The following is a 17,298-nucleotide window of genomic DNA, read 5'->3' as shown; positions in this document are numbered from 1 at the left end:
GAGTTTGGAGCCCAGTTTGATCACATGAACCTAGAGGAGCAGCAAGCTGGTTCTGAAGGAGCTGGTCGTCCCCTTCCTGTCTCGACCCACATCAGGTAATCATCAGCTGATTGGATGTTTGTTTTTGATTGGTTCGTTTTTCAAGAATATCACAATGTTTTTCATTTATTTGTTATTTTTGATAGTTGGTGATGACATATAAAACATTACACAATGTACCTGCAATTTGGATAGGTTTAGGCCTTTCACATGTTTGTGTTTTGATGTTTATGTCTGTGTGTTAATAATCCCCCTCTCTCCAGACTCTGGCTGTGTGTCCAACTCTAACAGCAGTGTGGACTGGTTGCAGAAGAACTTGGGGCCGTTCTCAGTTCTTGTGTCCCTCGGAACCTTTGAATCTCAACACAGACTTCTCTCCTGTATGTCTAATTTTCCTGCCGACTACGCCACAATGATTATTCGTAGATATTTGTCCTTACCAAGTATGATAACCTTCTTGTCTCCTCTCCTTCCAGTTGTCAGCCCTGGAGGTTTCTCTCCAAAACAGACAGCAGAGCTGGTGGTGTTGCCTCTTCCTGGGCTTCCAGGGAAAGATGTCATCATCAGCAAAGTGTTTGACTACCTGACCGAGTCACCAAAGGAGAGAAACTCCCTGAGTTCCTGTACCACCTCGTCAGGCTCTCTGAAGAGGTAACACTTTGTGCATTAGTAAACACAAGTTATAACTTGTTCTTCAACTGATATTGATACTTATCTTGTTGTTATGTTGATGTTATTGTTGTTGTTGTTATATTGATGAAGGACTTTGATGTCTTGGTGTCTTTGAACATCTTGGCCATGTTCTGTTATAATCTCCACCCGGCACAGCCAGAAGAGGACTGGCCACCCCCACATAGACTGGTTCCTCTCTAGGTTTTCTTCCTAGATTTTGGCCTTTTCTAGGGAGTTTATCCTAGCCACCGGCTTCTACACCTGCATTGCTTGCTGTTTGGGGTTTTAGGCTGGGTTTCTGTACAGCACTTTGAGATATCAGCTGATTGTAAGAAGGGCTATATAAATACATTTTATTTGATTTGATGTCCTTTTTCAGATGATGCTACCATGTGACAGCTTTAAGACCATGTAAGTGGATTCAACAGAAGTCTAACGATGAAGAGGTCGTTTTTTATCTTAATGACCTTGTAAAACCACAAAGCACCACTACTACACTTTGACATGTCTGTTTGTCTGTGTCTGTCTCAGCTCTGAGCGTCTGTACCAGGCCTTACCGTCTGCACCTCCAGAGATGGAGCCAGTTATTCAGGCCATTATAGACAACCTGATGCAGATCGCTCCAGAAGGTCAGTCATCCTTCATTAACCACGTTGACTATTTTAACACGAATAAGATTATTCAAAACAATATATCAACTGACTATTTTTCAATGCGTTTTCTAACTTTTGTTGACAGATTGCTTGCCGATGAATATGAAGGTGAGAATGTATCTCTTTTTTGTTATTATATCTTTCATTGACTACAGCAATGAGGTAATGTAACTACTGTAATTGACTACTGTAATGAGGTAATCTAACTACTGTAATTGACTACTGTAATGAGGTAATGTAACTACTGTAATTGACTGCTGTAATGAGGTAATGTAACTAATGTAATTGACTACTGTAATGAGGTAATGTAACTACTGTAATGAGGTAATGTACTACTGTAATGAGGTAATGTAACTACTGTAATTGACTGCTGTAATGAGTAATGTAACTACTGTAATTGACTACTGTAATGAGTAATGTAACTACTGTAATTGACTGCTGTAATGAGGTAATGTAACTACTGTAATTGACTGCTGTAATGAGGTAATGTAACTACTGTAATTGACTACTGTAATGAGGTAATGTAACTACTGTAATTGACTGCTGTAATGAGTAAGTGTAACTTACTGTAATTGGACTACTGTAATGAGGTAATGTAAACTACTTTAATGAAAGTAATGTAACTACTGTTAATGACTGCTGTAATGAAGTAATGTAAGTACTGTAATTGACTACTGTAATGATATCTGTAACTACTGCTAGTGAGGTAATGTAACACTTAATGACTGCTGTAATGAGGTAATGAACTACTGTAATTGACACTGTAATGAGGTATGTAACTATGTAATTGACGGCTGTTTAATGAGTAATTGTAACTACTGTAATTGACTACTGTAATGAGGTAATGTAACTACTGTAATGAAGTAATGTAACTACTGTAATTGACTACTGTAATGAAGTAATGTAACTACTGTAATTGACTACTGTAATGAGGTAATGTAACTACTGTAATGAAGTAATGTAACTACTGTAATTGACTGCTGTAATGAGGTAATGTAACTACTGTAATTGACTACTGTAATGAGGTAATGTAACTACTGTAATTGACCACTGTCAAAAAGTAATGTAACTACTGTAATTGACTACTGTAATTGACTACTGTAATGAAATGGCCTATTATTATTGATACCTTTGTAATATAATATCTTCTGTCTTTTTCAGTGCCCAATAACACCAGCGAACGGTAAGTGTTTTCTCTGACAGCAACAACAGATGTGATACCTGCTGTATCGTATATATTGCCGCATGAGAGTCTAAATCTAAACATGTATGTCTCTTTTTCTCCTGGTCATCTGCAGATACCAGAGTCTGTGAAGGAAATGCCAGGTAACAAGTTTATCACCTGTATCTAAGATCTACCTGGTCTTAACCCATTTAGAAACTCGTATGGTGATCAGTGATATGACCGTTGGTTCTATTTGATTCTTCTACAGTGATGGTGATCAGTGATATGACCGTTTGTTCTATTTGATTCTTCTACAGTGATTCGCTACAAAGTTATTTGGCGACATCAAATACAACGAACGTGCCCTGTAACTTTACCCTGGAGGAGTATGCCTGTGCATCGGTGAGATTTTTACACTACAGCCGTGATTCTAGTGTATGAGAGACAAATAGATACTGTAGAGATACCAAGGTAGAGCAAACCTCTAAATTCATTGACTCCATATATCATCTTTTCTTCTCTCTCGAAGCTGAAAGACTTCACTGCAGAACACCTGGTGTCTCTTCTGAAATGTAACCTGCCCGGCAACTCCTCTCACTCCAAAGAGACGTGGAAGGTTCTCCTCACCAAACTGACCTCTGTCTTAGACCAAGCTCTGGACATGTTCTCCAATATGGTGAGAATATACAGTAGATTAACGTTCCTTAAATGTGTGGGGCGCGTTCAGCAGGATGCAACGTTTTGGAAAGTTCACATAGGAATATGCTACGTAGGAATCACGGTGGTTCTATTCATGGTTTTCTATCTGCAACGTTCGAGAGCGTTTTGCAACTGAACGTGGCCCTGTTGTTCTGTTATTGAATGACCGATCTCTTCCTCCCCAGTCCAAACCTGTGATTGGTCCAGCAGTATCGCAGGCGCTGGATGTGATTGGAGAGATTCGGGTCAACAGGCTGACTGAGGATCAGCTGAGAGACAGTGATGTCATCAGGAAGTGGTTCTCGGGCCGTCTGAGGGTGTTCCTGCCGTCTGCATCAGCAGTGTTTCTGCACTGCCTCAGCACCAAGAACCTGAGCTGTGACTCGTATCAACAGATGTATGTTTTATAACCGCCTCGTAACACTGGGTCCTCATAATTTAGGTCCTCATTATTTAGGTCCTCATAATTTAGGTCCTCATTATTTAGGTCCTCATTATTTAGGTCCTCATTATTTAGGTCCTCATAATTTAGGTCCTCATAATTTAGGTCCTCATTATTTAGGTCCTCATAATTTAGGTCCTCATAATTTAGGTCCTCATAATTTAGGTCCTCATAATTTAGGTCCTCATTAGCTATACAACATTTGACAGAGGTATATCAAAGAATATTTTATATACCATGTCGTCTTGACAATACCCCTCAAGGGGGGACTCTGTTTGTCTCAGCAATTAGTAGCAGATATTGGTGCGTTCAGCTGACTGAGAGGAATCCAATACAATTTCCTGGATATTTCTAGGTCAAACACAAGGGGAGAAATCATGGGTTGGGGTCAGGGGTTAACCCACCATTAAGGACGTGGCACCCAGAGGGTTAACCCTCTAGAAACTAAGCGTTTTCTCAAGGATATTTACTGCCCTAACACATCATTTGTTTTCATCAAGCTTTTCATTCTCTATTTAAGAACATCTAGTGGTATCTGAAACACATGTCAATATAGTATTTGATGAAACATGACAAGTGTACCTTATTGCCATTACCTCAATGAAAGCACTAAATATCACAGTTGAAATGTCTAATTGGGGTAATGCCAAATTTCAGTCAGAAGGAAGTGTGGTTTAAAGTGTTGGCAATGCAGCAGAAATGTATTGGAAAGGCCAGGAAAACATCAGGGAAGATCTTTAGGCAATAATGTGCCTGATCTTCTGTGTAGAAGAAAAGGTCATCATTGCTTTCAATCCATTTTCTCCAGTCATTCTGAGCAGATTCTGTCGCAGTCGTCCTCTTCCCTTCTATCGAGTCCTGCCCAAACTGTTCAAATGCTAGAGCAACATTTCTAGGAAGATGCTCCCGGTAGAGGTCCGCACGGACCTCGTATCTAGAGGCTTAATGATTTATATTTCCTTTCTCACAGACTGAGGGAGTTCAGCAATCAATTTGACCAAATGGACCAGATGAGACAAGAGCTGGTGGTCAAATACTTCATCCAGCCCTTCCTGACCAAAAACTCCTCAGGTATGGAAGATAGCAACTAGAGTAAAAGCAGCAAACTGTTCCTCGTCTTCATTTAATCTTTGACCTTAACCAATTGGTCTCCTCCCTCCAGACTCTGGCTGTGTGTCCAACTCTAACAGCAGTGTGGACTGGCTGCAGAAGAACCTGGGGCGGTTTTCAGTCCTGCTGTCCCTCAGCGACCTGTTGAATCTCAACACAGACTTCTCTCCTGTATGTCTCACTTTCTGCCGACTACGCCACTTTGTTTATACGTACATATATTTTATTAAGGACACAATAAATGGTTTGTAAAGTATTCTAATTAAGTTTGTACATCAGCAATGTTTTCACAGATCCGTTCACCCAGATTAAAATGTCAGTTTTGATGTTGGAGGAGGTGTTTTGAACATTACAATCTCTCTCTTTCCACCTCTCTCCTTCCAGTTGTCAGCCCTGGAGGTTCTCTCTCCAAAGCAGACAGCAGAGCTGGTGGTGTTGCCTCTTCCTGGTCTTCCAGGGAAAGATGTCATCATCAACACAGTGTTTGACTTCCTGTCTAAGTCACCAAAGGAGAGGAGACTCCCTGACTTCCTGTACCACCTCTCCAGGCTGTCTGTGGTGGTAATGACCCCAAAGATTATTAGTAAACACCTTATAAAGCTGTCTTTGAGTTAACTGAAAAAAACATTGTAGTCTTGCTTCAATATGTTGATGTTAACTTCTATCCTCTCCCCAGACTCCAGTCGGCTGCACGGTCTACCAGACCATGTAAGTCAAACTTGAGACAATAGGTTGATTAGGCGAACCATGATATGCGGATCTAGTAATTGCATAAATATTCTCTATGTTCATGCGAAAAGATTAAAGAGACCAATCTTTTAACCTCTAATGACTCCCCATCCCGTATGAGGTAGCTTAATCATCGCCTAACACTAATTAGCATAACGCAACGGACATAAATATTCCTAGAAAATATTCCTATTCATGAAAATCACAAATGAAATATATTGAGACACAGCTTAGCCTTTTGTTAATCAGCCTGTCATCTCAGATTTTCAAAATATGCTTTACAGCCAAAACTAGACAAGCATTTGTGTAAGTTTATCGATAGCCTAGCATAGCATTTTGTCCAGCTAGCAGCAGGTAACTTGGTCACGGAAATTAGAAAAGCAATCAAATTAAATCGTTTACCTTTGATGAGCTTCGGATGTTTTCACTCACGAGACTCCCAGTTAGATAGCAAATGTTCCTTTTTTCCCAAAATATTATTTTTGTAGGCGAAATAGCTCCGTTTGTTCTTCACGTTTGGCTGAGAAATCGCCCGGAAATTGCAGTCACGAAAACGGCGAAAATATTCCAAATTAGCTCCATAATATCGACAGAAACATGGCAAACGTTGTTTATAATCAATCCTCAAGGTGTTTTTCAAATATATATTCAATAATATATCCATCGGGACAATTCGTTTTTCAGTAGGACCGATTGGAGTAATGGCTACCTCTATTTTACGTGAGAATCTCAATGGGAGCATCAGGTGACCACTTGCGCAATGTAGCCGCTTACGGGTATTCTTCAACATAAATGCGTAAAACTACGTCACAATGCTGTAGACACCTTCGGGAATACGGAGAAAGAGTAATCTGGTTGATAGCCCATTCACTGCTCAATAAGGACGCATAGGAACGCAGTGCTTTCAAAACATGAGGCACTTCCTGATTGGATTTTTCTCAGGCTTTCGCCTGCAAACATTCGTTCTGTTATACTCACAGACAATATTTTTACAGTTTTAGAGTGTTTTCTATCCTAAGCTGTCAATTATATGCATCTTGTCCTGACAAAATATCCCGTTTACTACGGGAACGTTTTTTTTCCAAAAATGAAAATACTGCCCCCTAGTCACAACAGGTTTTAAATTACATTGTTTTTGTTTTCTACAGTTTTGTGAGACTGTACCAAGCCATGTCAGCGTTGCCTCAAGAGATGGAGCCAATCATCTGGGCCAGTGTTTATGACCTCACAGAATCTGCACCAATGGGTGAGTCAGGAGCACTGTCTTTTTCTCAAATCAGATTCCAGATATAATTTTTATTCTATTTTTTTACTCAATTTAATCTGTTTGTATTTTGTTTTCATGTGAATAGATTGTTCTCTGGTACCAGTTAACCAACAGGCAAGTCAGTTCATGTATCATAAAAATGTTTCAAGATTGTGAAAGAACATTGTTCTTTATGCTTCTTATATTACCCTGAACTGAACATAGGAGGAATGGACAACAGTACGACTCTTCTCAGAGACTTTCCTTTATTATTATTTTGTCTCTCTTTTTTTCTAGTGTCCAGTGTCATCGCACAATGGTAAATTTAGTTTTTTTAAACAACAACTTGATACTGTAAACCCAATCTTTATCCCAGAACTGCACATTTAATTTAATAAAAAATATCCTTATTTTTCTTTTTATCTCTCTCAGCAACAAGAGTCTGTGCCGGAGTTGACAGGTACAGTAAGACATTATTCAGACCAGACTAGGGTTTCAAAATTCTTGTAATTGTCCCAAAATTCATATATATATATATATTTTATTCTTGGTTGGAAGATGTAAAGAATAAGGAGGAAATAATCAAGTTATCTGGAATCTTCCAAACTGTTTTTATGAAAAATTGGGCGTTTTGGGAAACTTCCCAGAATTTTGCAAACCTAGTCCATCCAAATGATTGAAACACACGGATCCTGATTGTGAGAGTTTGTTGTGAGTTTGACACTGATACTTCTGTCTTACCCGTGTTAAAGCTCGGCTCTACAACAGCTCTTGGACTCTGGGATCTCGACGGGACGTCTATGTGACTTCAGCATCAAACAATACGCCTGCTCTCAGGTCTGGGTTGAACTGTCTTGAGACAATAATGTTTGTACTTATATATCACTGGCTTTGTGCTTATAGCCTTTGGCTTTCTGTATTTACGAGTCACAGAAAAAAACACTACATTTAACTTTTGGATTAGTTGTAAACATTCACTGGTGGTTCATGTTAACTACAGTGGGAAGTGACGTGTGGTCGAGCAGTTACAGTCGCTGACCCCGGCACACGTGTCATGTATGTCAGAGTTGGAAGGGTTCAAATCCGTCCCACAGCCCTTCGACTCACCCTCCGTCTTTCCTACACTTGACCATCTCTTCAATAAAGTCAAAAAAACATCCAAAAGGACTAGGACTGCCTCACTCCCTAAAAGGTTGAAACAATGTGCAATGGAAGAAGTATTAGTGGCTAAAGGACTTTCCCACAGCTGAACAGGCAGAACAGGCAGTTAACCCACTGTTCCCAGGCCGTCATTGAAAATAAGAATTTGTTCTTAACTGACTTGACTAGTTAAATAAAGGTAAAATTAAATAAATAAATAAACATTCACTGGTGGTTTATGTTAACTTACAGTGGAAAGTGACGTGTGGTCGAGCAGTTACAGTCCCCCGGTTCAAATCTGTCCCACAGCCCTTTGACTTGGTCTTCCTACACTTGACCATCTCTTCAATAAAGTCGGACTGCCTCACTCCCTAAAAGGTTGAAACAATGTGCAATGGAAGAAGTATTAGTGGCTAAAGGACTTATCTTTCCCACAGCTGAAAGACCTCAAAGCTGAGAACCTGGTCACACTGCTGAAATGTAAACTATCAGAGAACAACACAGACTCCAAAGAGACCTGGAAGCTGTTCTTCACTAAAGCTTCTGCAGTTCTGGATCAGGCTCTTGTGCTTCTCTCCAACCAGGTACGTCTGATTCTGAAAACATTGCAGGTGTCCTTACCAATGTCGACTTAACCAATTTCTCAGCCCCTAGAGTTTCCGAATTGAGCATAAAAATGTAACAATTGTGTTCAAGGCCAGGAATGGTTGGCCTAGTTTGAGGTTAAAGTTCAAGTAAGTATGTGGTGTATCGGGTCAGAGTTTGCCAAACCTTGAAGTAACCAACCACATCTCTTCCTCCCCAGTCTGAGCCTGTGATTGGCCCAGCACTATCCCAGGTGCTGGATGTGATTGGAGAGATCAGGGTCAACAGACTGACTGAGGATCAGCTGAGAGACAGTGATGTCATCAGGAAGTGGTTCTCTGGGCGTCTGAGAGTGTTCCTGCCGTCTGCATCAGCAGGGTTTCTGCACTGCCTCAGCACCAAGAACCTCAGCTGTGACTCTTACCAAGCTGTGTAAGTGGTTACTATTTGGGTTTATGACCTTAGTGTGTCAGGTTGTCATAAAGTAGCCCTTGGGTCCTCGCAAAGTTAGGTGTTAGGTCCTCATAATATAGGTATTAGGTCCTCACAAAGGTAGGTGTTAGGTCCTCGCAAAGTTAGGTGTTAGGTCCTCATAATGTAGGTGTTAGGTCCTCACAAAGGTAGGTGTTAGGTCCTCGCAAAGTTAGGTGTTAGGTCCTCATAATATAGGTATTAGGTCCTCACAAAGGTAGGTGTTAGGTCCTCGCAAAGTTAGGTGTTAGGTCCTCATAATGTAGGTGTTAGGTCCTCACAAAGGTAGGTGTTAGGTCCTCATAATGTAGGTATTAGGTCCTCACAAAGGTAGGTGTTAGGTCCTCGCAAAGTTAGGTGTTAGGTCCTCATAATGTAGGTGTTAGGTCCTCATAATGTAGGTATTAGGTCCTCATAATGTCGGTATTAGGTCCTCATAATGTAGGTGTTAGGTCCTCATAATGTAGGTGTTAGGTCCTCATAATGTAGGTGTTAGGTCCTCATAATGGAGGTGTTAGGTCCTCATAATGTAGGTATTAGGTCCTCATAATGTAGGTATTAGGTCCTCATAATGGAGGTGTTAGGTCCTCATAATGTAGGTATTAGGTCCTCATAATGTAGGTATTAGGTCCTCATAATGTAGGTGTTAGGTCCTCATAATGGAGGTGTTAGGTCCTCATAATGTAGGTATTAGGTCCTCATAATGTAGGTATTAGGTCCTCATAATGTAGGTGTTAGGTCCTCATAATGGAGGTGTTAGGTCCTCATAATGTAGGTATTAGGTCCTCATAATGGAGGTGTTAGGTCCTCATAATGTAGGTATTAGGTCCTCATAATGTAGGTATTAGGTCCTCATAATGGAGGTGTTAGGTCCTCATAATGGAGGTGTTAGGTCCTCATAATGGAGGTGTTAGGTCCTCATAATGTTATGTCCCCTAAATGTTAGGTCCTTATACACATTACTCACATATTACTTTCAGGGTGAAGGAGTTTGGAGCCCAGTTTGATCACATGAACCTAGAGGAGCAGCAGCTGGTTCTGAAGGAGCTGGTCGTCCCCTTCCTGTCTCGACCCACATCAGGTAATCATCAGCTGATTGGATGTTTGTTTTTGATTGGTTCGTTTTTCAAGAATATCACAATGTTTTTTCATTTATTTGTTATTTTTGATAGTTGGTGATGACATATAAAAACATTACACAATGTAGACCTGCAAATTTGGATAGGTTTAGGCCTTTCACATGTTTGTGTTTTGATGTTTATGTCTGTGTGTTAATAATCCCCCCTCTCTCCAGACTCTGGCTGTGTGTCCAACTCTAACAGCAGTGTGGACTGGTTGCAGAAGAACTTGGGGCCGTTCTCAGTTCTTGTGTCCCTCGGGAACCTGTTGAATCTCAACACAGACTTCTCTCCTGTATGTCTAATTTTCCTGCCGACTACGCCACAATGATTATTCGTAGATATTTGTCCTTACCAAGTATTGATAACCTTCTTGTCTCCTCTCCTTCCAGTTGTCAGCCCTGGAGGTTCTCTCTCCAAAACAGACAGCAGAACTGGTGGTGTTGCCTCTTCCTGGGCTTCCAGGGAAAGATGTCATCATCAGCAAAGTGTTTGACTACCTGACCGAGTCACCAAAGGAGAGGAAACTCCCTGAGTTCCTGTACCACCTCGTCAGGCTCTCTGAAGAGGTAACACTTTGTGCATTAGTAAACACAAGTTATAACTTGTTCTTCAACTGATATTGATACTTTATCTTGTTGTTATGTTGATGTTATTGTTGTTGTTGTTATATTGATGAAGGACTTTGATGTCTTGGTGTCTTTGAACATCTTGGCCATGTTCTGTTATAATCTCCACCCGGCACAGCCAGAAGAGGACTGGCCACCCCACATAGCCTGGTTCCTCTCTAGGTTTCTTCCTAGGTTTTGGCCTTTTCTAGGGAGTTTATCCTAGCCACCGTGCTTCTACACCTGCATTGCTTGCTGTTTGGGGTTTTAGGCTGGGTTTCTGTACAGCACTTTGAGATATCAGCTGATGTAAGAAGGGCTATATAAATACATTTTATTTGATTTGATGTCCTTTTTCAGATGATGCTACCATGTGACAGCTTTAAGACCATGTAAGTGGATTCAACAGAAGTCTAACGATGAAGAGGTCGTTTTTTATCTTAATGACCTTGTAAAACCACAAAGCACCACTACTACACTTTGACATGTCTGTTTGTCTGTGTCTGTCTCAGCTTTGAGCGTCTGTACCAGGCCTTACCGTCTGCACCTCCAGAGATGGAGCCAGTTATTCAGGCCATTATAGACAACCTGATGCAGATCGCTCCAGAAGGTCAGTCATCCTTCATTAACCACATTGACTATTTTAACACGAATAAGATTATTCAAAACAATATATCAACTGACTATTTTTCAATGCGTTTTCTAACTTTTGTTGACAGATTGCTTGCCGATGAATATGAAGGTGAGAATGTATCTCTTTTTTGTTATTATATCTTTCATTGACTACAGCAATGAGGTAATGTAACTACTGTAATTGACTACTGTAATGAGGTAATGTAACTACTGTAATTGACTACTGTAATGAGGTAATGTAACTACTGTAATTGACTGCTGTAATGAGGTAATGTAACTACTGTAATTGACTACTGTAATGAGGTAATGTAACTACTGTAATGAGGTAATGTAACTACTGTAATTGACTGCTGTAATGAGGTAATGTAACTACTGTAATGAGGTAATGTAACTACTGTAATTGACTGCTGTAATGAGGGAATGTAACTACTGTAATTGACTGCTGTAATGAGGTAATGTAACTACTGTAATTGACTACTGTAATGAGGTAATGTAACTACTGTAATTGACTGCTGTAATGAGGTAATGTAACTACTGTAATGAGGTAATGTAACTACTGTAATTGACTGCTGTAATGAGGTAATGTAACTACTGTAATTGACTACTGTAATGAGGTAATGTAACTACTGTAATTGACTGCTGTAATGAGGTAATGTAACTACTGTAATTGACTACTGTAATGAGGTAATGTAACTACTGTAATTGACTGCTGTAATGAGGTAATGTAACTACTGTAATTGACTACTGTAATGAGGTAATGTAACTACTGTAATTGACTGCTGTAATGAGGTAATGTAACTACTGTAATGAAGTAATGTAACTACTGTAATTGACTACTGTAATGAAGTAATGTAACTACTGTAATTGACTACTGTAATGAAGTAATGTAACTACTGTAATTGACTACTGTAATGAGGTAATGTAACTACTGTAATGAAGTAATGTAACTACTGTAATTGACTGCTGTAATGAGGTAATGTAACTACTGTAATTGACTACTGTAATGAGGTAATGTAACTACTGTAATTGACCACTGTCAAAAAGTAATGTAACTACTGTAATTGACTACTGTAATTGACTACTGTAATGAAATGGCCTATTATTATTGATACCTTTGTAATATAATATCTTCTGTCTTTTTCAGTGCCCAATAACACCAGCGAACGGTAAGTGTTTTCTCTGACAGCAACAACAGATGTGATACCTGCTGTATCGTATATATTGCCGCATGAGAGTCTAAATCTAAACATGTATGTCTCTTTTTCTCCTGGTCATCTGCAGATACCAGAGTCTGTGAAGGAAATGCCAGGTAACAAGTTTATCACCTGTATCTAAGATCTACCTGGTCTTAACCCATTTAGAAAACTCGTATGGTGATCAGTGATATGACCGTTGGTTCTATTGGATTCTTCTACAGTGATGGTGATCAGTGATATGACCGTTTGTTCTATTTGATTCTTCTACAGTGATTCGCTACAAAGTTATTTGGCGACATCAAATACAACGAACGTGCCCTGTAACTTTACCCTGGAGGAGTATGCCTGTGCATCGGTGAGATTTTTACACTACAGCCGTGATTCTAGTGTATGAGAGACAAATAGATACTGTAGAGATACCAAGGTAGAGCAAACCTCTAAATTCATTGACTCCATATATCATCTTTTCTTCTCTCTCGAAGCTGAAAGACTTCACTGCAGAACACCTGGTGTCTCTTCTGAAATGTAACCTGCCCGGCAACTCCTCTCACTCCAAAGAGACGTGGAAGGTTCTCCTCACCAAACTGACCTCTGTCTTAGACCAAGCTCTGGACATGTTCTCCAATATGGTGAGAATATACAGTAGATTAACGTTCCTTAAATGTGTGGGGCGCGTTCAGCAGGATGCAACGTTTTGGAAAGTTCACATAGGAATATGCTACGTAGGAATCACGGTGGTTCTATTCATGGTTTTCTATCTACAACATTCGAGAGCGTTTTGCAACTGAACGTGGCCCTGTTGTTCTGTTATTGAATGACCGATCTCTTCCTCCCCAGTCCAAACCTGTGATTGGTCCAGCAGTATCGCAGGCGCTGGATGTGATTGGAGAGATTCGGGTCAACAGGCTGACTGAGGATCAGCTGAGAGACAGTTTTGTCATCAGGAAGTGGTTCTCGGGCCGTCTGAGGGTGTTCCTGCCGTCTGCATCAGGAGTGTTTCTGCACTGCCTCAGCACCAAGAACCTGAGCTGTGACTCGTATCAACAGATGTATGTTTTATAACCGCCTCGTAACACTGGGTCCTCATAATTTAGGTCCTCATTATTTAGGTCCTCATAATTTAGGTCCTCATTATTTAGGTCCTCATTATTTAGGTCCTCATTATTTAGGTCCTCATAATTTAGGTCCTCATAATTTAGGTCCTCATTATTTAGGTCCTCATAATTTAGGTCCTCATAATTTAGGTCCTTATAATTTAGGTCCTCATTAGCTATACAACATTTGACAGAGGTATATCAAAGAATATTTTATATACCATGTCGTCTTGACAATACCCCTCAAGGGGGGACTCTGTTTGTCTCAGCAATTAGTAGCAGATATTGGTGCGTTCAGCTGACTGAGAGGAATCCAATACAATTTCCTGGATATTTCTAGGTCAAACACAAGGGGAGAAATCATGGGTTGGGGTCAGGGGTTAACCCACCATTAAGGACGTGGCGCCCAGAGGGTTAACCCTCTAGAAACTAAGCGTTTTCTCAAGGATATTTACTGCCCTAACACATCATTTGTTTTCATCAAGCTTTTCATTCTCTATTTAAGAACATCTAGTGGTATCTGAAACACATGTCAATATAGTATTTGATGAAACATGACAAGTGTACCTTATTGCCATTACCTCAATGAAAGCACTACATATCACAGTTGAAATGTCTAATTGGGGTAATGCCAAATTTCAGTCAGAAGGAAGTGTGGTTTAAAGTGTTGGAAATGCAGCAGAAATGTATTGGAAAGGTCAGGAAAACATCAGGGAAGATCTTTAGGCAATAAATGTGCATGATCTTCTGTGTAGAAGAAAAGGTCATCATTGCTTTCAATCCATTTTCTCCAGTCATTCTGAGCAGATTCTGTCGCAGTCGTCCTCTTCCCTTCTATCGAGTCCTGCTCAAACCGTTCAAACGCTAGAGCAACATTTCTAGGAAGATGCTCCCGGTAGAGGTCCGCACGGACCTCGTATCTAGAGGCTTAATGATTTATATTTCCTTTCTCACAGACTGAGGGAGTTCAGCAATCAATTCGACCAAATGGACCAGATGAGACAAGAGCTGGTGGTCAAATACTTCATCCAGCCCTTCCTGACCAAAAACTCCTCAGGTGTGGAAGATACCAACTAGAGTAAAAGCAGCAAACTGTTCCTCATCTTCATTTAACCTTTGACCTTAACCAATTGGTCTCCTCCCTCCAGACTCTGGCTGTGTGTCCAACTCTAACAGCAGTGTGGACTGGCTGCAGAAGAACCTGGGGCGGTTTTCAGTCCTGGTGTCCCTCAGCGACCTGTTGAAACTCAACACAGACTTCTCTCCTGTACGTCTCACTTTCTGCCGACTACGCCACTTTCTTTATACATACATATATTTTATTAAGGACACAATAAATGGGTTGTAAAGTATTCTAATTAAGTCTGTACATCAGTAATGTTTTCACAGATCAGTTCACCCAGGTTAAAATGTCCGTTTTTGATGTTGGAGGAGGTGTTTTGAATATTACAATCTCTCTCTTTCCACCTCTCTCCTTCCAGTTGTCAGCCCTGGAGGTTCTCTCTCCAAAGCAGACAGCAGAGCTGGTGGTGTTGCCTCTTCCTGGTCTTCCAGGGAAAGATGTCATCATCAACACAGTGTTTGACTTCCTGTCTAAGTCACCAAAGGAGAGGAGACTCCCTGAGTTCCTGTACCACCTTTCCAGGCTGTCTGTGGTGGTAATGACCCCAAAGATTATTAGTAAACACCTTGTAAAGCTGTCTTTGATTTAACTGAAAAAAACATTGTAGTCTTGCTTCAATATGTTGATGTTAACTTCTATCATCTCCCCAGACTCCTGTCGGCTGCACGGTGTACCAGACCATGTAAGTCAAACTTGAAAGAATAGGTTGAATAGGCGATCCATGATATGCGGATCTAGTAATTGCATAAATATTCTCTATGTTCATGTGAAAAGATTAAAGAGACCAATCTTTTAAATGACATTGTTTTTGTTTTCCACAGTTTTGTGAGGCTGTACCAAGCCATGTCAGCGTTGCCTCAAGAGATGGAACCAATCATCTGGGCCAGTGTTTATGACCTCACAGAATCTGCACCAATGGGTGAGTCAGGAGCACTGTCTTTTTCTCAAATCAGATTCCAGATATAATTTGTATTCTATTTTTTTTCTCAATTTAATCTCTTTGTATTTTGTTTTCATGTGAATAGATTGTTCTCTGGTACCAGTTAACCAACAGGCAAGTCAGTTCATGTATCATAAAAATGTTCAAGATTGTGAAAGAACATTGTTCTTTATGCTTCTTATATTACCCTGAACTGAACATAGGAGGAATGGACAACAGTACGACTCTTCTCAGAGACTTTCCTTAATTATTATTTTGTCTCTCTTGTTTTCCAGTGTCCAGTGTCATCGCACAATGGTAAATTTAGTTTAGTAAACAACAACTTGATACTGAACCCCCATTCTTTATCCCAGAACTGCACATTTAATTTAATGAAAAATATCCTTATTTTTCTTTTTATCTCTCTCAGCAACAAGAGTCTGTGCCGGAGTTGACAGGTACAGTAAGACATTTTTTAGACCAGACTAGTGTTGCAACATTCTTGTAACTGTCCCAAAATTCATATTATATATATATATATATATATATATATATATATATATATATTCCTGGTTGGAAGATGTAAAGAATAAGGAGGAAATAATCAAGTTATCTGGAATCTTCCAAACGTTTTTTCTGAAAAGTTGGGCGTTTTGGGAAACTTCCCAGAATTCTGCAAACCTAGTCCATCCAAATGATTGAAACACGCGGATCCTGATTGTGAGAGTTGGTTGTGAGTTTTGACGCTGATACTTCTGTCTTACCCGTGTTAAAGCTCGGCTCTACAACAGCTCTTGGACTCTGGGATCTCGACGGGACGTCTATGTGACTTCAGCATCAAACAATACGCCTGCTCTCAGGTCTGGGTTGAACTGTCTTGAGACAATCAAGTTTGTACTTATATATCACTGGCTTTGTGCTTATAGCCTTTGGCTTTCTGTGTTTACGAGTCACAGAAAATAAACTCAACTTAACATTTTGATTCGTTATAATCATTCACTGGTGATTTATTTGAAGTACAATGGAAAGTGACTTGTTTGGTCCAGCGGTTACCACGGGACCCATGTGTCGTTTTTGTCAGAGTCGTCATGGAGTCTCATCTGACCCACTGCCCTTTGAACCCCTCCCCCTCTCCCTTGTCGTTCCAAAACTACCTCTTCATTATAAAGCAAAAAAAACATAAGATCGGAGTGGCACCTGCTGCACTCCTTAAAAATGAACATGCAATGGAAGTAGTTATAGTGGCTAAATATTTCTCTTTTCTTCAGTTGAAAGACCTCACAGCTGAGAGCCTGGTCACACTGCTGAAATGTAAACTATCAGAGAACAACACAGACTCCAAAGAGACCTGGAAGCTGTTCTTCACTAAAGCTTCTGCAGTTCTGGATCAGGCTCTTGTCCTTCTCTCCAACCAGGTACGTCTGATTCTCAAAACATTGTGGCTAATCCGAGAGTTTCCAAATAGATTGGAAACGTTTCGGTAAGGATGTGGTGTATCGGGTCAGGGTTTGCCAAACCTTGAAGTAACCAACCACATCTCTTCCTCCCCAGTCTGAGCCTGTGATTGGCCCAGTATAGGTTCAGGGAATGAATTGATTGGCCCAATTTGTTTTCATAAACACATTCATTTTCCATTTTAAATGAATATCTGCTGCT

General features: G+C 40.3%; 1 protein-coding gene across 1 annotated transcript; it reads left to right on the top strand.

The window, feature by feature from the left end:
* Nucleotides 1-650: 650 nt before the first annotated feature.
* LOC116371362 (uncharacterized) lies at nucleotides 651-17,057 on the top strand (the record flags this gene model as incomplete). The annotated part of the gene is made up of 41 exons (XM_031820205.1): nucleotides 651-690; nucleotides 1,091-1,122; nucleotides 1,243-1,340; nucleotides 1,450-1,472; nucleotides 2,526-2,547; nucleotides 2,663-2,690; nucleotides 2,847-2,931; nucleotides 3,059-3,205; nucleotides 3,414-3,625; nucleotides 4,641-4,741; nucleotides 4,833-4,951; nucleotides 5,165-5,341; nucleotides 5,457-5,488; nucleotides 6,658-6,755; nucleotides 6,862-6,890; nucleotides 7,053-7,074; nucleotides 7,188-7,215; nucleotides 7,508-7,592; nucleotides 8,333-8,479; nucleotides 8,701-8,912; nucleotides 9,932-10,032; nucleotides 10,246-10,364; nucleotides 10,462-10,638; nucleotides 11,038-11,069; nucleotides 11,190-11,287; nucleotides 11,397-11,419; nucleotides 12,455-12,476; nucleotides 12,592-12,619; nucleotides 12,777-12,861; nucleotides 12,989-13,135; nucleotides 13,344-13,555; nucleotides 14,557-14,657; nucleotides 14,749-14,867; nucleotides 15,082-15,258; nucleotides 15,374-15,405; nucleotides 15,545-15,642; nucleotides 15,749-15,777; nucleotides 15,939-15,960; nucleotides 16,073-16,100; nucleotides 16,418-16,502; nucleotides 16,911-17,057. Coding segments are annotated over exons 2-41 (3,579 nt in total), but the record flags the coding sequence as incomplete, so codon positions are not given.
* Nucleotides 17,058-17,298: the final 241 nt, after the last annotated feature.

Source organism: Oncorhynchus kisutch, unplaced genomic scaffold, assembly GCF_002021735.2.
Source record: "Oncorhynchus kisutch isolate 150728-3 unplaced genomic scaffold, Okis_V2 scaffold3120, whole genome shotgun sequence".
NCBI lineage: Eukaryota > Metazoa > Chordata > Actinopteri > Salmoniformes > Salmonidae > Oncorhynchus > Oncorhynchus kisutch.
This window is presented reverse-complemented; position numbering and strand designations above follow the sequence as displayed.